Genomic DNA, 24,179 nt, shown 5'->3' with positions numbered 1-24,179 from the left:
TTAAGCACCATCTTCCAGGACATGAGCTGATTATCTCAAAACATTAAAACAGATGATCATTTTTATGGCCAGGTTATCGTGTCTGCTATGAAAAACTTACACCAGTGCTTCCCATTATCATAAAAAGGGCAATGTGAAATCTTCCAAAGCCAATGGTTTCTACAGCCTCCGCTACTGTGAATGTCTTCTGCTCTGCTTCACTTATGGTGACTGGCTTCTGCTCTAAAACATGGAGAGAGAGAGAAAAAGATTAGCTGCTAGTTGTATAAATGTTTAATGGCTCATGAGAAACACAGACAAGAACTCGGTTGTCATTTTAGGACAAGACCAGGGCAAACACAGAAGAAAATCCTGATTTGATTGTAGTCCAGAGATAGGGAAAGTGGACCTCTTGGTCACAGGCAAACCATGAGGCCCCATTTCGCAATCAACATAATTTTCAGATCTCAACATATATTTGTTTCCTGCTCCCCTCAATATCTCTCAAAGTCTTCAAGTATTTGGAAAATCACGTTAAGCAAAACAAAACTGGTAGAGACGCAAAGTCATTTTAGTCACATTGGAGCTGACAGTGTTACCCCTGTCGGGTTTCACAATTGCGGAAGTCCAAAATCAAAATTCAAGTCCTACTAAACACTGGTTACAACTTCAAGGACTTTGAATAAGAACACCCCTAATATTTACATTATTTTAAAAAGTGAGGGGGTAGGAAAGAAACAGTAATGCTATGTACAAATTGGGAAATCCCAGGTCTACAAAAAGGAAAAATATAGGTACAGCAAAGTAGTAATATATCAAAATTGTGCATTTTTAGTGAAGTATTAACATGTCCAATAATAATAATAATAATAATTTTCTTTTTCTATCCCATTTCCATCTCCCCAATGGGGACTCGGGGTGGCTAACACAGGGCGAAGCCCAAAAACAATAGAACAAATAAAACAGATAAAAACAGCATATTCAAATAAGTAAAACACAATAAAATAAAGTTGCATGCAGGATGATCTATGATAACAAAAGGAGCATCGAGGCACATTTCAAAACTGCCCACAAGAACTCCCACACTTTCATGTCACTAAAATGATTTAAAACAGAGAAATGTGACAGTTCCCATTCCACCTTAAAATAAGGACCTTTAGTCATTTCTACGTGAATGGGGCGCTATGGAGTCAATTGCTCCCCAAATCCAAAATCCTTCATTTCTACACACTTTAAAGACATTTTAAAGATGGAGTCCCATGGGCAACCAGCACATCTACTCTTATGTTGTTTGATGGGCTCCATGGGACTCCATCTTTTAAATGACTTTAAAGTGTATAAAAATTGGGGAACACCAGTGTATGATAAGGTCCTTAATGGCCAACACAAAATAAAGTGTACTAAATGAAAGATACACAGATCAGGGGAACTATGTGTTGCAAAAGACAGATGTCATTCATCACGTAAATTTGCAAAAAAGGCAATTGTATGTATCACCCAGTCTGTTTTGTTTTCTGCCCTTTGGATTACTTTTGTTGCTGACGTTCATCAAATTGATTTTTATGGCTGCTTTGCCAAACATTTCACACTGATTATCTTAACCAAAATAATATTTTTTAAAAACCTGGTAAATATATTTCTGCAAACAGACATTGACATGAAATTGCCTAAGCAGCATATACACATTGGTAATATCAGACTAAACTTGGTCACTTAGGTCTATCACTGGGCAAGAAAAGCTTAGTAAATTATTATGTTCTCAATAAAAAGCAGACCTGCTGGGCAAGGCTTTTTTGACGATTTAATTAACAAGTGCACCAAAATTAAGGCAAGGGAGGAGTAATTCAAGGAGGCTAACTGTTCAAGTATGAGATTATCATTAATTATTGTAATAAAGGACTTATTGTTTATGTTTAATGTTAGGGCTGCCAAAATCCATCAGTCTAATTTTCCTTTCAGTGACATTTTCAGTCTATCCTTATTCCACACTGACTTATTTTTCCCACCATGCAGAAAATGTATGCATCTTTTGGGCACACATTTTCAAAATATTATAATAGATTTAGTGCATTTTTGAAATGTGCATTGGCTGCAAAAGTTACTATGTATTTTCAGTGTGTGTGTGTGTGTGTATATATATATACGCAAATCATATGGTTTTGTATGCTTTGCCATCCTGCAAAATGCATTAGAGTTCTTACAAATGTACAGATCTCTGAAATGTGGTTTTGCTTGGTTCAATTAGCAGATACAAAATGTATATTTCCATACAGAAATCCCAATTCAATACATTTCTATCCCTAACTCATATTCCTTATGTGTTTAAATACATTTTGCTATCTACTGACAGCTTTTGCGGTGAGGAGTGCTCTGGGCCTGGGAGATTAAAGACTTTAAAAGTTCAAACCAACATTTAGAGTTGTGCCTGGACACTAATTGGAAGTCAGTTCAGGTATTCCCACTTTTGCTATGACCTATAGTCAGCCCTCTACATTCGGTGGGAGTTAAGGAAAAAAGACTACTGGGAAAGTGGGGAAAATCCCATGATTTTTTAATAATAGGGTTTGTTTGTTTTTTGCATTGAGGGAGCACCTCTTTTAGAATCTCTGGGTTCTCCAGTGTGACTTTATGGTCAAATTCTGGTGGAAATTGATCACAGAATCTCACTGGAGGACCTAGAGATTCCTAAAAAGAGCATATCAATCAAATCCATGAACAATCAAGTCCACAGAAGATAAACCTGTAAATGTGGAGGGCCGTCTGTATGAGCAACTAAGGGGTAGAAAAGTCAAGAAAATGCAGCAAGAGAGATATATATCTATAAGGAAATATAGATATATTGGTCATCAGGATCAAGAGTGCACTTATTGACTGAATGGTTTAAAGGTAATTCAAAATGGGCAAAGTGGGGCAAGTGCAAAACTAACACAATTAGATTACCTTTTGCTGGCTCCTGTAGTTTAGTTCCCATTTCCTCGAGTGGGATAGCAGTGGTTCCTTCTTTCTCATTCTCAGCCATCTCCAAGTTATACTTGTTCCTTGTGGTGGTAGCTGCAGAACGTCTTGTCTTTATTTTTAAGCTAAAGGGAAGATGACAGCAAACCATAAGATGAAGAGTTATGCCATAGCTCGTTGATATATTAAATATGCATAGCCTTGGTGCTATTTATCATTATAGTTCTATTCTGATTTACAACAAAGGGGAAATTGGTTCACAAAGAGACTTAGAATAAGATTGATTGGTTTTATGGAGAACCTCATGTATGGTAAATATGCTTTTTAATTTATTTTAGATGTTAAATAAAATGGTCACTCATGATTGTGCAAATAAGCAGGATTCTGCATCCAAGTCACCCTATCCTCAACAGCCCTATAGACTCAGGGCACATCTACACTATAGAATGCAACTCGACACCACTTTAACTGCCAAGGTTCAATGCTATGGAATCCTGGGTGAGGCACCAGAACTCTTTGGCAGAGAAGGCTGCAGACCTTATAAAACTATAATAAGGATTCCATAACAGTGAGCCTTGGTAGTTAGGAGCCATGGTGGGACATGGGGTTAAACCCTTGTGCTGGCTGAACTGCTGACCTGAAGGTTGGGTTGGTGACCCAAAGATTGGCAGTTCGAATCTGTGAGACGGGGTGACGGCCAATTCTCTCACACCAGAAGTGACTTGAAGTATTTTCTCAACTCGCTTCTGACATGATAAAAAAAAGCCTTAGCAGTTAAAGTGGTGTCAAACTGCATTCATTCTACAGTGTAGATACACCTTAAGTGCCTTGAGGCATATGATCCTCCAAGACCTCTGGAATATCTCTGGGAAGTTCTGGAAGACATCTCATCTCCGTGCACCCACCTACAAGCACTTAGTTGGGCATTTCTTTGAGACAACTTCCCCACATTGTCCATCAGTCAGTAAATAGATGCATGCAGTTTGCATCAATCTTCAAATTGCCTATTGAGTTATGGCAACCTCATGAATTTTATAGAGTGTTTATAATCAAGCAATCCTCAAATGTGTCATTATGCCTTCCTCTAAAATATAAACCACAACTGCTGATATTCTTTGGCACTCTTACATTTAAGCACTACCCAGGGCTGACCCTCCTTCTCTTCCAGACAGGATATTTAGATAAAGTTTTAGGGAGAGTTTTGTCATTAAGGAGAAAGAAGAGAGGAAAGATGAGCGTGTCACTAATAGGATGCTTGCCATGACTGACTTTGTAATAATAACAGCATCGCTTGACAATTATTGGAAAAAATGAAAAATTACAACAGGAAAATACAAATGTGGTAGGAAGTTTGGAATAAATGACTTAATGGCCACCAGGATACCAATGTCTGCCTCTCAATGCCAATAAGCACACTTGCTTATAAGACCGCACTATGGAACACAACTATTCAGGAAACAACATTATTCTTAGAAGAAGAAGAAAGTCTTACCTTTTAATAATCTTAGTCAAATCCTGTCCTCTTCTTGTCAAATATGGAATTCTTTATATCTGGTCAAACTTGCTGTGGCACTGTGTTTGGATTCTCCCTTTCTGTATTCATTTTCCTCGTGGCCTGATGTACGTATGTACTTCTAACTTTTCAGACATTTGCTTCCCATTTAAGTTTCATGTTTAAGACTTTTAGACAGTTATTTCCTTAGTTTTGGAGAGCAAGTAGCCACACCTGCTGCCTCTTACCAAGGGTTTAAATAATAGGCTACACAATTTGCTTTCAACATCACCTCTGCCCCTGTCTGTTCTTAAAAGGACAAGCCTTTCCATTTCAAAGAAAGCAGAGAAGGAAGTATAGCCGTAATAACAAACACACAAATGAATTCATTATTCAGGTGTCCTAATCCTAGCTACTCTGAGTACATCAAGTCTACTAAAAAAATACTGATAGGGGATAGTTAGCCTTGCTATTGGCCAAGTGAGTGTGTGTGTGTGGGGGGGGGGGGGGGGACGGGACGATGACACTATTTTCCGTAGGTGAGAGACAGTGCTCTTGGTAAACTAAGGCATTTTCAGGTTGGAAGAAGTGAGGAAATGGAGGAAAAGACTAATTGCTGCAAAATTCAAAGTTGTGGGTGGACAACAATGGGTTATCTGGGTTTAGGAATACTGAGAGGAGCAAGAATCATAGAGTTGGAAGAAACCTCATGGGCCATCCAGTCCAACCCCCTGCCAAGAAGCAGGAAATCGTATTCAAAGCATCCCCGACAGATGGCCATCCAGCCTCTGCTTAAAGGCGTCCAAAGAAGGAGCCTCCACCACACTCCCGGGCAGAGAGTTCCACTGCCAAACAATTCTCATAGTGAGGAAGTTCTTCCTAATGTTCAGGTGGAATTTCCTTTCTTGTAGTTTGAAGCCATTGATCCACGTCCTAGTCTCCAGGGCAGCAGAAAACAAACTTGCTTCCTCCTCCCTATGACTTCCCCTCACATATTTATACATGGCTATCATGTCTTCTCTCAGCCTTCTCTTCTGCAGGCTAAACATGCCCAGCTTTTTAAACTGCTCCTCATAGGGCTTGTTCTCCAGACCCTTGATCATTTTAGTTGCCCTCCTCTGGATACATTCGAGCTTGTCTGGCTGGCCATATCACAAGGCAATGACTTACAAAGGATGGAAATGTATCTCTTTGTACAAGCCTGTGCAGGCACTGAGATCATCAAGAGAGGTATTTTTTTTCTCAGCCCTGTCATCTTCGCAACACATGAGAGAGAGACCCTAGGCTCTGGACCGCTTTTCCTGGCAATACTAGAATGCCCCCAACTGCAATGCTTCCATTAACAGGTAAATCTTTTAAAAGTATTAAAAAAAACCTGACAAGCTTTTTAAAATTGAAAGTTTTCAAAGAAGGGGATCTTGTACTGTCTTTATTGTCTTAACAGTACTATTCTTTTACACTGCTTTTAATTACAGTACAAACCCCTGTATTTACGGGAGATATATTCCTGAACTTACCATGGAATCAGGAAACCATGGATAAAAGTAAACCCAACTGAAATGAATGACATCTATTTGAAAATTACAATAAGAACTGCCCTGGGGGACCTAGAACATTCCTAGAAAGATTCCCACCCTAGGAATTTGTTATTCTCTCCAACATGATTGCATCTTAACTTCAGGTGGAAGTATACTAAAGAACTGACAGAAGGTCCTATAAAATGCCTAGAGATTACATATATTGATATTGTTAGGTGTAACCACATGTATTGGCCCCATAGGTACAAAGATTATAGTGCACTTTTAATTTTATTTTTTTAATGGGATTGGGAGATTTTATTGTACTGAAATTTCTAAGCTGACTTGTCTCAGGTCTGGTGGAAAGGCAGGATATAAATAAAGTAGCAGCAACAGTAATACTACAACAAGAAAAGGTACGGCGAGAGGACGCCTTCAAATGCCATTTGAGAACCACCTAAGGATACACTGTCCCTTAATGTAAGCCTCCTAGGTGATTGAATCAAACCTGGGTCCTTCGATATATTTTGGGTAACTCCAGTCACCCTTCATCCAGTATGAGCAAGCCTTTGGCCTGAGATGACAAGGGTTTCAATCCAGTACATCAGAAGAGTGTCAGATTGGGACTAGCTCTCCTGATTGGCCCAATCATCCATTTGAAATGTTTGCATAAAGATGTGGATGTAAGGCCCTCACATTCCACACACACACACCTATATTCCATGTCAAATTATACAATTTTTCTATTTTGATTCTGATCTTGCGGGTGGGAGCTCCACTGCAACAAAATCTCACACATTGGTAAAAAGGTGATGTCAGTTTGTTTGGAAGCATCTGTAACAGTTATGTCTAAATAAAAATAGATTTGTAATGAAGTTAGGGTTGGCAGGTGAAACTGATGAGATAATTTAAGCAAGTTTTACTAACATGACAAGCAACACCTGCTTAAATCCCCTCTTTCACAGAACCTTTAGATACAGGAATCTTGTTTTTCCTTTCACCTGCAACCCTAAATAAAATAACTTAGAAAGTTAAGGTTATATGTTTTGGTTAGCTATTTTGAACACAATATATTTACTCTGTAAAGTTCATACATGGAAGCTCTGACTGATTGAGAACGATGGAGGTTCCTGGATGACAGAACACAAAATAATGAAAGATCACATTTACCACAAAGCCATCTTTGTGGTAGATTCACTGTGAGCTGTCCACTCTCTCCATCAATGTTTTTAAATGCTAATCATATGATAAATAACCAGAGAAAATAACCATGACCTCCTCAGCTGAAAACAGGGAAGTGACAACTCAGGACATAAACAGGGGCTTCTTTAATCATCATATAATCCAGTTGTAATAAATGGAGAACAAGTAATCATCAACATGTTGTTGAATCAACATGTTGTTGACCTGGTTGACTTGGGCTGACAGAAGCTGGAGTCCAGGAGGTTTTTTATTACACCTTTTGAGCAAATACTATTCAACTTATATGGACCTTCCCAGTGTTTGTAAATATTCTGTTGTTATACTATAGTGAATCTGACTGACTCCATCTTGGCAAGGCATTTGAGCAAACTCCATAACCTTTATTTTTTTGTTGGTTCCTTTATATTCGTGGAAGTGCTGCATTATCATGTTCTATGCCTGATAGGATTCCTGTTACTGAGTGGATATTTTCACGTTCTCCTCTCACAGTTGGGCAACTTTTTGCTTGTTTCGTTCTCACACAAATTGTAATATTTTCCCATTAGTGAGACAACAAATCTTCAAACATTTTGAATTTTTTATTCAAAGTGCTTTAGGTGAATTTCCAAATCTTCTTTTCCCTGCAACCCTAGGTGAGAGGAGAAAAAAACCTCTTGCATTCACTCTGTGTTTTAAAAGTTGCAGCTGAAATTCACAAGAAATATGAGCAGGACATGAGGTAGATTACATGGACATTTCTAAAGATGTCAATAAGGAAAGGCATAACTTCTGCGAAATCCCAAGACCTGTTTTGGAGGGATTCTTGTGACCCAAAACCCATTCATGTGCCTCTCCAATAACAATTTTGTTCCCTTCCATGATACCCGAGATATGGAGCCTGAGATGGTTGCTTCCCTCTGCCCAATGACAGGACCGGTTTTGCATATAAGTTTTTCAAATGAAAATAGTAACAAATACCTAAGGTTCATATAAGGAGACATTTGCCAATAACTGCTTCAGAGCTCCCTGGGAAAATGCCATTTGCTTGAACCCAAGGGACTGAGGCTGTGCTGATGGACTGTCAGCTTTTATTCCTATGGCCCTTACTAAACATTAGTTGCCAAGCAGGGATACAGAAAAGCCCTTTAATGTCAGCCACCAAATAAAAGAGATTTTATTGAGGCAGGGGTAGAAGGCAAAGAAATATTTTCTACTCTGCCATTGGCAGGTCTATCTCGTTGACATCTACAGTCAATAATTGAAGTTCCAGTTTATTTGGGAAGTAGTTGGGTGAGAAAATCTCCAACCAGTTAATGTTAAGCCATGTAAAATAAGAGATTCTTATAATAAAGTATATTTTTTTATATTGCATGCTTTCCAATTATTTCTGAAACCTGTTTGTGTTCTTTTCAGGGGCCAAGATAAAGAAATGTGATCTTGCAAAGGAATTAATTTGATTTTGACATCTGATCTGCCATGGTGGTTTTAAGCTCCATTAGCATCTGGAGATGTTTTCTCTGGAAAATTTCCAAAGGCTAAGATGGTAAGAGAGGAGGGAGAGAGATACATCTTGGTTTTAAGCAAATCATTTCTTTTATCAGCTCAATGTAGGAGCCCCCGATGGCGTAGTGGATTAAAGCCTTGTGATTTGAAGGTTGGATAACCGATCTGAAGTCTGCCAGGTTCGAATCTAACCTGAGGAGAGCGCGGATGAGCTCCCTCTATCAGCTCCAGCTCCATGCGGGGACATGAGAAAAGCCCCCCACAAGGATAGTAAAAACATCAAAACATCCGGGCGTCCCCTGGGCAACGTCCTTGTAGATGGCCAATTCTCTCACATCAGAAGCAACTTGCAGTTTCTCAAGTTGCTCCTGACCAAAAAAAAAAATTTAAAAAATTCCACTCAATGAATAGGCAATTGATTTGAAGAACTGTCTCACAAAATAATGTATTTTATCTAACACAAATTAACATTGTATTTGGACAATATAACTTAGCAGCAGAAAAGCCATTCCACTATTCTTTTGTTTTGTGGGCATTTCAACCGACAGGGTTCAACCAGAACTGGGACAACTGGCTTTTTATGACTGTAATGGCAAGATCCTCCAGTCCAAGAAATTTGGGGTCATATAGCGAGAAAAAGATACTATTCTATGCCCTCATTTCAGTATATCTCTCTATATGGGTTACTTGTGAGTTGCTAGGTGAAATATCATGTGGAGAAGACTTCGGATAGAAAATACACCTGCATTCTTAGTTAAACAGCAGTGTGGATAAGCAGTTGCAATAGCAGAAAAATAATACAGGCATCTTTTAGGTTATGTATTACTAATTTTTACCTTTCTTTACCAGGAAATATACCAGGAACTAAAGGTCCATTTTACTTAGATGAATTTATTCCCAAGTAAATCACTTATAGCCAGTGCAATTAAAGGGATAGAGCTATCAGATTGGTTTTATTTGTGGCTAGAGAAGCTCCAATTTCAGTGCTGGTTTTCCTATGACACCATGATAAAGTCTTGATAGTTAAGCAAACATAAGATAACTTCAGGATAGGCCACTGGTGGGCTTTCTGATATTCCATCAGTCTTGGCCAATGATGAGGGGTGATAAAGGTTGAACAACATCCAAAGGCTCACAAGTATCCCATCGCTGGTCTACCCAGTAGAAACATCTGCTTGTACTCTGGAAAAGATTCTTCAGATTTAGCTTTCTGCAGGGCACATGTTGTTGTTGTTGTTGTTGTTTAGTGTCTATACATCAATTCCAACTTGTGGAGACCCAAAAGCAACACTATCACAGGGTTTTCTGGGAAAGGTTTGTTTGGAGTGGGTTTGACCTCACAATTCTCCAAACCAGAGAAAGTGTGACTTGCCCACAGTCACCTGGCAGATTTTGATGCCCAAGCAAAGATCTGAACTCTGTTCTCCAGGGTTGTAGTCCAACACTTAAACCACTACACCATCCTGGCTCACGTTGTGACATCAAACAATAGACACAAACTAAAATTTGTGGTTTAGATCTTTGTTTAGAGCCAGATTGCTGATTCAGGGTTTTGTTTTACAGCAGATGACAAAGGAAAGGATTACGCTTAACTATCTATGAAGCCTACTGGACTGAGTAGCGAAGCTGTTTTTTCAACCAGTTAGGGAAAAGGATTTTTCTCTTAGAACTAATTGTGCAATATATTAGGGTCATGGAGAAGCAGTGTTTTTATTCATCATGGTTTTTAATTCTCTAGAAGAAAAAAAGAATTGAAGCAAGACTAGGAGATCAGATTTCCATGCTCTGAATAGACTTCATTCTTCTGTTCCTTCTATGATGGTCCTAAAGCAGAATGGTGTGAATGCATAACCCGCTCCGGCATAGAATTTGTTCTGAAACTCCACCCTAAGCAGGAAGGTACAGACACAAAGCAAAATGTTAAATTAGTTTTGTGTTCCATAAAGAATTCATTTAGCTTATTATCTCTAGCATACTTTTCTATGTAATGATAAAAGAAAGCTTCAAAAGAAAAAGAAAGTGGGAAAGATATAGAGTAAGATGTAGAACATGAAAAAGCCTAGCAAATACATTTTAAGCTGTTTCTCCTAACATAGTGCATTATCTCATGCTATCTTCTCAAATGTATGCAATTTTTCTTTCCACGTTCCTCTCCCCACAATTTGTATTTGTATTCTTCGATCAAAGAGGGAAAATCCAGAGACATGAAACATTATTTGGGAAGTGCAAATTAGACGGGTTTGCATTAAAATGCAAATGGAAATATACTCGCCAGCCTTATTTCTTCTTACCAGTGAAGCCTCAATGCATGTAAGAAGGCAGACAAGCCTTCCATGATAAGCAGAATCGCTACTGTCAGGGCAGCAAAGATAGCAAAGATGATAAAAATCACAATGAGTCCTGCCCAGTTATTGAAAGTAAGCCCAATATGAAACACCATGGTCCAGAGGACTTCGGAGAGCTCTGGAAAGGAAAGAGTGAGACAAAGAGAGCACAAAGAGAAATATGGCAAGTGAGAAACAGTCTTGAGCAACAAAATGTTAAAATACACTGTGATACAGATTTTTCTATAAAGCTGGAGACACCCTACCTCAACAAATAATTGATAAAACCCTCCAATAAGGCCTAGGCACCCTTAGAAACCTTGTTTTTTATTATTATTGTTATCATCACACTTTTCTTTCTCAAACAACACTCAAATCAGCTGTGATGATTTATTTCCTGTGATTGTAGCTGTTTTAAAAATTTTTGGGGGTGCTAAATTACAATAATTATGATGATGATGTCATAGAACACATAGTTCTTTTACAAATTTGATATTTATATCCATTCAGTGGTGATGGAAAAAATTTAAGGTAATTTTTTGGATTTAAAATTTCACAATCATATAAAACCAGCATACATTTAAAAAAAGGTTTCAATGATCCTCATTTTGTAATCTTACTGTTTTCTCCCCATTGTGAGAATGTTTTTAAAAACAAAACAATTTCTGGACATTATTTGCAGGTCAAAATTTATTATGTTCAAAAGAAAATCTATGTGCTTGTTTGGACAAGAAACTCTGGGGAAGAAACAACATTTCTGTGCAGAAAAAATGTTTTTGCAAGAGAGGAAATGTCCTATGCAGAACACCGTATTTTTGTGTGCAGAAGAGTTATTGCTACTGAAAATTCTGTTTACTTATCAGGAAAGCTATTTTTCTACAGAAAATTCTTGTTTCTGCACACAAATGCCAAATATATTTTTCACACAGAATCTTCATCCTCACAAGTCAAGAAACCATTTAAAAAACATTTTTGGAATATGTTCAAATATTCTTTCCCTCTCTATTATGGAGATCTATGGGAGGTACGTGGATACTGTCAGGTTAGAGTCAGTGAGAACAGCTCCAAATAAAACACCAAAGAAAAAATGAGCTATACTATTAAGAAAATTTTCAGAATAATAAAGGAGCTTGAATCAAGTCCTACATTCAATTGCTATTCCCAGCAACAGCAAATATGTTGAATCGTTTGCTGAATTTCAACTCAACAGTGACACTTATACTATTGGTGTAGTTAAGCTGAGATTTAGAAATTGGATTTTAGTCAATTGTCTACATTATTTAATGGTCGGCATTTGCCATGTATTATTTGCTCCCTCACTTCCTGGATCTGATGCAATGTTCCTTTGTCACAATGTTTGCAGAAAAGAAATGATAATATCCACCTTTCTTTGAGCCTGTTCACTCTCTTTGTTTCCCTTCTCCATCAATGCAGCAGTGCCATTAAAATAGGGTTACAGCTAAGGTTTTGTTCTCCTTCTTAAGATTGATTTCAAGTTCCAGTGAGCGTGACAGCATCAAAACAGTGCAATCAATCACATTGGGCTATGCAACGCTACTTAGGACATATGCTGAACATGAAGCCAATGCTTCTAGCATAGCTCACATGGATGAGTTCAGCCAATTGGACCAACTCCTCTCATTCTGCATAGGCAACTATTTTAATCTTTGGTAGTTTCCATTAACTGCAAAGCAAGATGGTTTCCCAACCTTTCAATGTAGGCCAAAATGTTTGTAGAAATTGTTCTCCTACTTTGTCTTTAGTTTAAAGATGCCTAACTAAAGGTGCAGAACGAATGTAGTTTGACACCACTTTAACTGCTATGGAGTTGTAGTTTTACAAGGTCTTTAGCTCTCTCTGCCAAAGAGTGCTGATGCCTCAACAAACTACAAATCTTCTGATTTCACAGCATTGAGCTATGCCAGTTAAAGTGGTGTCAAACTGCATTTATTTTTCAGTAGAGATGCATCTTAAGTCCATATTTCTCCCAGAGTGACTGCTTCCTGATTTCCTTGCAGCCCATTCCACGCTTCTGTGCTGATGCATTGTATTACAATAATCCATGCCGCAACCCAGTTCTTGTTCACAGGGAAGATCACAGCAAAAAAAGAAAACTCACGTGCATGAGCCAAACTGAGAGCCCAGAGCCGTAGGTAGGAAGCTGTGTTGGAAATGCAACCCAAGCAGTATTCAATGGTGTGGATACACTGGTGCACAAAGATATCTCCAAAGTTGAACTGAAATGAGATTTTAATGGAGCACACAAGACATATGATGGTTAGATGCCAAACAACTACTGGTGTATAATTCCATTCATAAGCCTGAAAAAGATTTGAATGTATTTTTCTCAAATGACAGGACCATCCTCTCCCCTTCCCTTTAACTGCTCTCGTGTTCATGCAGTATAAGTGCTATGAATTTCAGCAGAATAAGCAATTTTATCTCTTCTGTTATATTATAAAAGCAAATCTCCTCTGCATAAACATTGCCAATAAATAAATAAATCTCAAGACAGGTTCTCTTTGGGGGTCACCATAATTGGAAAACAACTTGAGGATGCACAACAACAACAACAACAAATATATTTGTGGCCTTCTTTTTATAATGATGTCTATTTTTATTTTTTATTGTATTACATATTTATATAATAATGATCTTAAAAACACAAAAGACACAAAATTCCATCTGATCTTAGAAGCTAAGGCCCCTTTGACACTGCCATATAATATCCGGATTATCTGCTTTGAACTTGATTATATAACAGTGTAGACTCATATAATCCAGTTCAAAGCAGATAATGTAGATTGTCTGCTTTGATTATCTGGATTATATGGTAGTGTAGAAGGGGTCTAGGTAGGATCACCCCAGGTTAGGACTTGAATGTGAAAACCACCAATACCGGATGCTGTAGGCTATATTTCAGAAGAAGGAACTGGCAAAACCATATCTGATTTTCTATTTCTTGCCTAAGAAAACATTATAATCGCCTTTATGCTCTGCCCTAACATCAGCAATGAGGAAGAGTGTTATTCAAAGTGATTTTATAAACAAACAGACAGACAATAAACCTTTAAAAACAATTGGACCAATAAAGCTGTCTAAAGCTGATTAGAAGACAATTCTCAATATAGTTTTTGAAGTTGAAAGTCCCTGCAAGCCAGCTTTTCCACTCCAGTTTCACACTGTTCTCCCTACATTGCAAGCATTAACCTCTGTAAAGTTCACTTGTTTAACAGTTCAAGAAGACTGGAAATCAGCCAGGATATCTCTGTTCAAACATTACAATGAAATTTATCTCACAATCAATTTGTAATTGTCATTTATACATATTTTAAGATGGTCTGAAAACTGATAGTCTATATTTAATGTTTACAGGCCTGGGAACATGCTTGGAATTTTTTTTAAAAAAGGAAGACAGTCACAAAATGGCTATTGTGCTATGGAGGTGGAACCAATCACAAAATTAGGAGAGCACCCTGCTTCGTCTCTTTTCTTTTCTGTATATTTCTCAGAGCAAGATGAAGAAAGAGAGAGACCTCATCAACAGACATGAAGCGTCTGCTGTCTTTCCCCACAAAGGAATGGAGAAAGTGTTCTACTCACTTGAACTTGAATGCAATATACAAAATTGGCTTTAATAATGTGTGTGTGTGTGCATGCACATCTTCAAGTCACCTTTCAATCTTTCATGAATTTCATAGGGTTTTCTTAAGCAAGAAATAGTCACAGGTGGTTTTACCAGTTCCTTCTTCTAAAATATAGTCTGTAGCACCTGGTATACGTTTGTGGTTCTCCCATCCAAGTCCTAACCAGGCCTGACCCCACTTAGCTTCCAAGATCAGATGGTGCTTTCAGGGTGTTTAAGACCACAATTATAATAATATATAATAAAATAAATAAACTCAAAATAAACATCATTGTGAAAAAATGTGCTCTACTTGAACTGAGATAAAGGAAAATGGTGTGAGGTAGCACAAATATTTTTCATAGGCCTTCAGGTATCACTTTGGGGATGCTGGATCTATAGTATGCCACATATTAGAAAAGGCAACAAAATTTCAAAACTTTTTTAAAAGGACCTCATGACATCCTACCTATCAAAGATCTGTGGCTATTGCAGGATTTGCCAGGGCTGGTAGGAACATATCATCTATGCCAGATATTGGGGATGTATGCAAGCTCCTTTTTACACATCCCAATCATTAACTAAGCTTTTTTTATTATGTCAGAAGTGAGTTGAGAACATACTGCAAGTCGCTTCTGGTGTGAGATAATCAGCCGTCTTCAAAGACAGTGCCCAGGGGACGCCCGGATGTGTTACCATCCTGCTTGGAGGCTTCTCTCATGTCCCCGCATGGGAAGCTAGGACTGACAGATGGGAGCTGACCTCGTCTTGCAAATTCAAACCGCCAACGTTCAGGTCAGCAGTTTAGCCAGCACAAGGGTTTAACCCATTGCGAGTTTATGTATGGCATTCAGGTTGCATTTATTGCCACATGCACTAAATTACTGTAGGGAAGCAATCAGCTTTCACATTGCGGTTTTCTTTAGGTGCCCTCATTCCACCAGCTTACCTCTTCCTCATGATCACCATGTCCTCCGTGGCCACCAGCCTCATGGTCATGGTGGTTTGCCTTCTTGGGTTCCTTAGAATCCATGATATCTACCTCGATATCACCTGCGGGACTCCCAGACAGTTCAGATGACACCAGCTTAATAACAATAATAACAATAACAATCACACCAGCTTAATAACAATAATAATGAATGTATTACCCGCCTCTCCCTGCAGCTCGAGGCAGGATACAACATCATTAAAACAAGATATAAAACACTATTAAAAGACATACAACAAAATACACAGTAAAAATACAAGTTAAAATCCACTGATAAATGCAGATTAAAATTCAATTAATTGGGTAGGCCTGCCTTAAGAAGGAAAATAAAGTTGTGTTTTAAATTCCAACAGCTAAACTAGCTGTCAAATCTCTTCCAGAAGATTGTCCCACAGGTCCTCTGGATGAATGGAGTAGAGGTCCCCGTAACCTGAATCCAAACTATATAGGGCTTTAAAGGTCAAATCCAACACTTTGTACTTTGCCTGAAAAATAATTGACAACGGGTGAAGTGACTTTAATATAAGGGGGATATGCTCACTCCTGGATGTTTCTGTTACCAATCCAGGTGCTTCGTTTGGAATGAATTGGAGTTTCTGAACTTGGTACAGAGGTAGCCCAATGTAAAGCACATTGCAGAAGTCTAACCTTAAGGTTACCAGCGCATGCAGAATCTTTATGTCAGATTCTAGGAAGGGGTGAAGCTGGCATATCAGCCAAAGGAGTACTCCCAAGCTGTGAACACAGTCTTTCGGGGGAGTGTAACCCCATCCAGGACTGGTTGACACACCTCCAACACTGGGTTAGGACCTTTGATGGCAAGCACCTCTATTTTGTCTGGATTCAGTTTCAATTTGTTTTTCCTCATCCAGCCCATTACCTCCTTTAAGCATTTATTCAGAGAGACACACTATCCCTAGCTGAGGCTGTTTTGGATGGCATGGGAGAAATATATTTGGGTGTCATTAGCATACTGATAACAGCCTGGCCCATGTGCATAGATGTCTGATTGTCAATGGGATCTATGTAATGTGCGCCAGGACCCATGAGATGTGCATTGGGTTCCCAATGCATATCAGACACTTTGCTGGTTCTGCTATGTAGTTATGAAATGCCAACCCTTTACTGACGTTCTGCAACTGCACAATTCTGATTCCTGCAGGACTAAGTCAATTTCCAAAGATGCAATGCCCCAACAGGATTCTTGTCTATATTATTTCAAATTGGTCATATTGATTTTATTGTTCCATCCCTGGAGAGGGGCAAGATATATGTTTCATTACTGAATGATAAGAAATGAATAAGCAAGCAAACAAGTCCTGAAATATATAATTTGCACACAGAACGCTACAGATGCAATCCCTGAAATCTCCTGCCCTGATTGGGAAAGACTGTGTTCTGAACCTCTGGAGAACTGCCTGAAGTGAACAGGGGTAATACTGGTAGAACAGCATTCTGACTTGGTATAATATGCCATTCCTAGTGCTGATTACAGAAATAGGCAAAATGAATTATTCTAATGAATGAACAATAGGTCAGTTTTTATCACCACCCAGTCTTAATTGTTTACTGCCCTAATCTCCAGCACTTTCATTTCTATTCCTAATTTTATTACCTTGAGTTTTTGCACATGCCTGCCTTCCCTTGCAATTTTTAATAGTTCCACCTTTTGTCCTGACACCAGCTCATGTATTTTATGAATGTTTATTTTATTGTTTTAATTATATATGCTGTTATTGTGTTCTGTTTTTATCTGTTGATTCTTGGGCTCAGTCTCCATGTGAACTGCTCCAAGTCCCCTCGGGGAGATGGAGGCAGGTTATAAATTATTATTATTATTATTATTATTATTATTATTATTATTATTATTATTATTATTATTATTATTATGGTAAAAAGCAGCCTATGTTCAATATGTGGCTCTCATCCCCTCCCCAATTTCTCCAGGTAAATAATCCCAACTCTAAGTTTAAATAAGCCCAACTCTCACTGCTGGATCCTTTCAACAGCAGATAACTGGACACACACATCCCATTCAAAAATCCCATTCAAACTCTGGAATTTGCAAATGATTTCTGACTACACCATTTGGCTGAAAACTGCCCGGTGTGGCTTATTCTAAGAACCAAAATTGGCTGTTGTCCCTAGTGAACAATTGTCTACCCTGCTTAAAAGAGACCTTAATTTCCCATTAGAGATATGAGCAATCACCAACGGTATTTAAGTTATCAATTTTCCCATCAGTTCTGTCTAAGAATTTATTAGCTTTCAATTTCAGAATGAAACAAGCTAGAGAAAGGTCCTTACTCTTATTAAGCAAGGTAAATGGACTCATTAATACTCCATTACTATGGAAAATGGATAAATGTGTCTCGCAGTAAAATTGTGAATTACAGGCGTCGAAAAACATTCTTTGTCTGAAATAATAGTTCATTTAAAAATTAATTCTGCATGCAGACATTCTGAGACGAAAGGTGGGATATGCCAGTAACTTTAAGTATTGGAGGTATGCATCCTTTTAGTAGAAATAATTGTATTAGAAATTATTTGCAATTCAAGTCTCTTTTTTATATTGTCCAGAGCCAGAATGATATAGTGGAAAGAGTGTTAGCGATGAACCGGGGAGACATAGTTCCAATCTTCTGCTCAGTAATGAAATTTACTAAATAGCCTTGGGCAAAATCATCGTCCCTCTCTCCCTAAGCACAAGATTATGCACACAGTTGTTGCAAGAATAAAACTGAATAACCGTTTTCAACAGCCTTGACTGCATGTAATAAATAAATATAAATTGAGTCATTTATTTATGCACCTGACTAGACTCTATGATTGTTGGGGCAGGCCTTTCTCTCAGACACATAACTTTCCCAGGCATGGCTGGTGGAAACGCATTCAGTGGATTCTTGGTATCCATTGGAGTTTGGTGACAGAAACCCCCATGGATACCAAAATTTGTGGATACTCAAGTCCTATTATATATATAAAAGGTATAGGAAAATGGGGTCCCTTATATAAAATGATAAAATCGAGGGGGGGGGGGGTGTTAATTTTTTTCTGAGTATTTTCAAGCCGTAGATGGTTGAATCTATGGATACAAATGGTCAACTGTAGCTTCCAGCTGTCCTGATTTATCAAACAGTCTCAATTAATTCTCTGTAATCCTACTTTCTGAACGGTTTTAAAAGTTTTTCTCTCCTTCTCCCACTTCCCATCTTTGTCCTTAGATGGCACAATTGCTGCAAACTGTTCAAAGTGCAAATGTATTGCACACTGTATTGCACAACTTGGGAAATGGAAGAAGAAAGGAGAGGCCTTTCCCAGTAGTCTCAGGCAAACGTTTGATTACTGTCTCCCTACTACTGAGGATGCCCTAATGGCTGGTTTAGAGCAGTGGTTCCCAACCTTTTTTTGACCAGGGCCCACTTGAACAGGGCCCACGCTCCAACATGATTCATACCAAAAGGGTTACAAATCAGTTTTTGGTCAATTTTGAATTCAGTTTGGTTATTTGGGGTGCTGATTCAGAAAATTGCATTGGATAGACCACATCAGCTCTAGTTTCTGATACAAAACATATGCCATCCAGTAGTCGGCATCTGCTCTCCCACAGAAAACCATATTTTATAATCTAGAGTTGATGTGGTCTATCCAATGCAATGGTCAGCTCTGTGGAAAGGAGTGGGAATAAAATAAAATAAATTAAAAAAGAGGAAAAAGGTTTGTGGACCAGATTTTCATTCTTGCGGCCCACTGCTGGGCCATGGCCCATGAGTTGAGAACCACTGGTTTAGAGATACTGTCAGACTGCAATTCTCAACAGTTTTAGCCAGTAGGGAGGATCACTGGGATTGGCAGTCCAACAACATCTGGAGGTCCCCATTATTCCACTCCCTGGTTTACATACAATACTAAACATACTTTACCCAAAGCTTACACAAACTCTGGTTGTACAATATGCTTTTCCAGCCAAAGTTTGGAAAATGATAATTCTCATATCAAGACAAACCATGATTTGATACCAAAGTTAAATCATTGCATTATAAACCTATAGATTTTGTCCCGCGAAGGGAGTAGACTTTTCCTGCAGAAAAGGAAGAACAATGGCGAATGCTTGCAAAATTTTACAACAATATCCTTTAACTTGACGTACACAGTCTTGAACCCAACGAGGCCCACTATCATGGGGGACCTTTGTACTTACCATTCTCTGCTGCTTTTGATGATTGGCTCGAAGGATAAAGGGCTTAATCAGGAGCATCCAAGGAATAGCAATCAAGGCAAAAATGACCAGGAAGGTTTGTACTTCTTGCTGGAAGAAATATACAATTGTACACTTCAAACTTGTGTAAAAAGAAAATGTGCAGTGGGCATTCTACATTTGATGGGATCAGGGGCACAGGATCCCCATAAAAGTGGAAAAAAACTGAGAAAGCACCTCTCTACAAAACTCTAGGTCTTCCAGCATGGCTCTGTGGTCAATGTCTGTCAGAAGATGGCCACAGAGTAGTGCTGGAGGATCTAGAAATTCAGAAACAGAATGTCTTAATCAAATCCATGAATATTCAAATCCACAAAAGTTAAACTTATTTGGATGGTCAACTGTAATGTCAATAACTTTATTTTAAAGACATAATCCTACTGTAACTTTGCAATTATAATGTAACTATATTTTAAAACTAACTACTTGTATGTTTTTATTTGTATCAGTTTTAATTCTTGCAAAATTTCCTTGAGTCTGGCTTCCTTCACTAACAGGATGCAAATCAGCCCGTTCTAGACAGTCTCTCTTGACATGGAGTAGTCTTAAGTGGCAGCAAATCCATGTCAATCAAGTGGTAAATCTTTTATGGGTTTTAGTCAGAACTTTGAAGGATTGAAGTGCTGGAACTAGGTTTGGAGTTCAGCACACTAAATATCTCCTATCTGGAGCAGCTTCATGACTCTGCTGAGGTGGAAGCCATCAACTACCATTGTGTCAAATTATGATTCAGCTTTAGTCTGGCAAAAGGGTTGTCCCCAGCACCAAAATCTCCTGAGCCAGCCCAGGCTTAATTCAATGCAAGTTGATACAAAGTATTTCCTTCAAGAATTTTTTTTTAAAAAAACTTTCCATAAAACCTGCATTTTTCAAACATAAGAATTTGATGTCAAACCAATTCATGTATAACACATTTTATGTTCCTGACCTGAAGAGAGTGCTGGCATTGTATTTCCAGGGTGGAAAAAAACAGGGGGGAAATAGCTTCAAAATTTCCAGTATTTTACATGTCTGCATATACAATAATCAGTTCATCTATGAAGGCTTATCTCTGTTACATCTGATTTTGTATCTTTTTAATGAAAATTGTTTAGGCAGTTATCTCTACTTGTATTTTTTACATTCCTATTCTGTCCTTCCATTTGATTTTAATCTCCTACCATTTATGTATATTCATATGATAAATTCTTCTCTTACATTTGGCTCAGACAAAGACTTTTCTATCTCATAATTGTGTAAATCTATTTAGCTGTGCTTAGAAGTACTTAGCACCTGCTGAAGTCTTTTCAATGGCTGTTAATGGCAATGACTGAAATCTGTATGTGTCTTTTTTGAGATGCTCCTGAGATTGGTATTCCCGACTACATACAGTGACCAAAGCACACAAACCTTCCCACTTGACTCTACAGCAGGTCTGGGAAAACTTTTGCCCTCCAGATGTTTTGGACTTCAACTCGCAGAATTCCTAACAGCTTACTGGCTGTTAGGAATTGTGGAAGTCCAAAACACCTGGAAGGCCGAAGTTTTCCCAGGCCTGCTCTACAGATTTGGAAAACATGTTCATCCAAAAGTGGGCAAGATACGGGATGCGTCTGGCTACATCCTTGTAACCAAACATGAAATAATGACAGCAGTGCTGAGACCTCTGTCTAGGTGACTCTGGCTGATCTCAGCACTGATGTAATTATTTTGCATCCAACTACATGGACACAGATGCTGTTCTGATCCCGCCAATGAGACACAAAATGGCAATGCAGGTATGTTCAGAAACTGTAGCAGTTGCATCTCATACCCCCCATCACAGCATGTGTATAAATATCTGTCAAATGAGGTTATTCTCCATGCATCACAAGACGTGGGCTATATTCCACTAAAATATATGCCAAATATAGCTCCCTAGTCTTTAAGGTGCTACAAGACTCTTCCCTGATTTGGCTACAAGACAGGAACATGGTCTCCGTTTTGGAAACAGTCTAATTATGTGCTAATGAACCAAGACTTCCTTTTTATGCTCTTAATGTTCCATTGTTCAGCTTCTTCACTGTTTATTTATTTATTTACTATATTTATACCCCACCCTTCTCACCCTGAAGCGGACTCTGAGCAGCTTACAAGTAGGCAACAATTCAATGCCCCATAAACAGACATATAAATAAAATACATATACAATTAAAACCAAAAAGTTAAAAACATCTAAACATTAAAACCAATAATCCTATCTATCTTGTCAGGGAAATACCAAAATTCTTAGACAAAGACAAAGAATCTATACCTGGTGCTCATAGAGGGGACGATTTGTCGGATCACCATAACTAAACAGAAACATGTTGATAAAATGGATGAGGATGCTTGGGGCATCTCCAGCATGGTGGACATCATACTGGCACCACTTGAAAATGATCATGAAAACGAGGTAACCAAATAGGGAAAGCATGAAGATCATCTCTGGGATGAACTGCAAGATGATGTTGATGGTTTTCCTGAAATAACTGGCATGACACAAGCCAAGAGAAAGAATAGCATCAATGGTGTCAAAATGGGAAAAATTATACTATCTCAGCCATAGAAGTCAAGGATAAACCCCCTCTGAACAATTCTAGCCAAGAAAGACTTTGATGGGTTTGACTTAGTGTTGCCATAAGCCAGCAGCAACATGAAGGAGATAACAAAAGCACAGTTTCTGGGAACCTTTGTACCTAGGTCCTCAAACTATTCAAGTCAAGGGACAGTTCATGATTTTCTGGTTCTCCAGATGCTTGGACCTCAGTTCTGTCAGGATTCCTGATAGTTAGTCAAACTTCCTGGGGTTTCTGGGATTCAAAGCCCAGAAATGCCTGGAGATGCTCAAGGCAAGATCATTCATTTCACTACACCACCACAAGCAACATTGGTGTGTAGTATCAAACTAGATGTTAGAGGGATTTCACATTCTGAGCAATTAGTAATTTTCCTTTCCAGAAATGGGATTTCTCTAAGAGCCATGCCTCATGAACCAGACTTGCAAAAGAAGACTGTGTATACCTTCCACTGACAGTCACAACATGCAAGATACAGAGTTAAAGGAAAGCAACATATAAAAGAATGCTTCTCCTTAATATCCATAAATTAGACCCTAATACTTACATATGGTTGAAGATACTGAGTACCACCCCAAAGACCATGTGTGTGATCCCCATGATGACAGACATCTTCATCTTGTAGGAGTTCAAGAATGTCAGCTTGTTGGATGCAATGTTCCAGATCTTGAAGAAACAGATGAAAAGATGGGTGAACACAGAAGCATGAAATAGAAAGTGAGGACCTTTAATAATGTCATATCAAGGGAACATTACCCTACATAATTTAAAAGAAATATCATCCATCTTATCAGGGGAAAGGAAGTTTTTAAAAGGAATACCACAACAAAAGGCAATGACCTGAGTAAAATAGATATCTGTAACCCAGTGGTTCTCAACCTTCCTAATGCCGTGACCCCTTAATACAGTTCCTCATGTTGTGGTGACCCCCAACCATAACATTGTTTTCATTGCTACTTCAAAACTATAATTTTGCTACTGTTATGAATCATAATGTAAATATCTGATATGCAGGTTGTATTTTCATTCACTGGATCTAAATTTGGCACAAATACTCAATATACCCAAATTTGAATACTGGTAGGGTTGGAGGGAGAATTGATTTTGTCATTTGGGAGTTGTAATTGATGGGATTTATAGTTCACCTACATTCAAAGAGCATTCTGAACTCCACCAATGATGGAACTGAACCAAACTTGGCACATAGAACTCCCATGACCAACAGAAAATACTGGAAGGGTTTGGTGGGCATTGATTTTGTGTTTTGGAGTTGCAGTTCGCCTACATCCAGAGAGCACTATGGACTCAAACAATGATGGATCTGGACCAAACTTGGCATGAATACTCAATATGCCCAAATGTGAACACTGGTGGAGTTTGGGGAAAATAGACCTTGGCATTTGGGAGCTGTAGTTGCTGAGATTTATAGTTCACCTACAATCAAAGAGCCCCTTGAACCCCAACAACGATAGAATTGGGCCAAACTTCCCACACAGAACCCCCATGATCAACAGAAAATACTGGTCTTTGGCAACCCCTCTGACACCCCCTTCGTGACCCCCCTAGGGGTCCCGAACCCCAGGTTGAGAAACGCTGCTGTAACCAAACACAGAGAACAAGTATGGTGAAGTGATTTGAATGTTGGACTGGGACTCTGGAGACCAGGGTTTGAATTCCCACTTAATTATGGAAATGCACTTGGTGACTTTGGTCAAATCACACTCTCCCTGCCTCAGAAGAAGGCAATGGCAAACCCCCTCTGAATAAATCTTGCCAA

The 24,179-nt window shown here is 38.6% G+C and overlaps 2 protein-coding genes across 3 annotated transcripts in view; both read right to left on the bottom strand.

Annotated features, from left to right (window-relative positions):
• svopl (SVOP like) overlaps positions 1-4,765 on the bottom strand; it is a 29,977-nt gene extending 25,212 nt beyond the window's left edge. Inside the window, exons 1-3 of the mRNA XM_003220858.4 lie at positions 4,427-4,765; positions 2,920-3,059; positions 101-222 (exon numbers count right to left, since the gene is read on the bottom strand). Coding sequence (XP_003220906.3) covers positions 101-222; positions 2,920-2,998 — 201 coding nt within the window. The 5' untranslated portion in view covers positions 2,999-3,059; positions 4,427-4,765. The remainder of the gene's footprint in view (positions 1-100; positions 223-2,919; positions 3,060-4,426) is intronic.
• A 5,554-nt stretch (positions 4,766-10,319) lies between these two features.
• The window catches only part of atp6v0a4 (ATPase H+ transporting V0 subunit a4), a 40,607-nt gene continuing 26,747 nt past the window's right edge, over positions 10,320-24,179 (bottom strand). For both annotated transcript variants that reach the window (XM_062983078.1, XM_062983079.1), the window contains exons 15-21: positions 22,950-23,068; positions 22,099-22,315; positions 19,770-19,877; positions 15,527-15,664; positions 13,072-13,189; positions 10,920-11,091; positions 10,320-10,515 (exon numbers count right to left, since the gene is read on the bottom strand). In XM_062983078.1, coding sequence (XP_062839148.1) covers positions 10,425-10,515; positions 10,920-11,091; positions 13,072-13,189; positions 15,527-15,664; positions 19,770-19,877; positions 22,099-22,315; positions 22,950-23,068 — 963 coding nt within the window. In that variant the 3' untranslated portion in view covers positions 10,320-10,424. The remainder of the gene's footprint in view (positions 10,516-10,919; positions 11,092-13,071; positions 13,190-15,526; positions 15,665-19,769; positions 19,878-22,098; positions 22,316-22,949; positions 23,069-24,179) is intronic.

The sequence above is a fragment of the Anolis carolinensis genome, chromosome 5 (genome assembly GCF_035594765.1).
Source record: "Anolis carolinensis isolate JA03-04 chromosome 5, rAnoCar3.1.pri, whole genome shotgun sequence".
Lineage (NCBI taxonomy): Eukaryota > Metazoa > Chordata > Lepidosauria > Squamata > Dactyloidae > Anolis > Anolis carolinensis.
The sequence above is the reverse complement of the archived record's forward strand: the minus strand, read 5'-3'. Positions and strand labels throughout refer to the sequence as shown.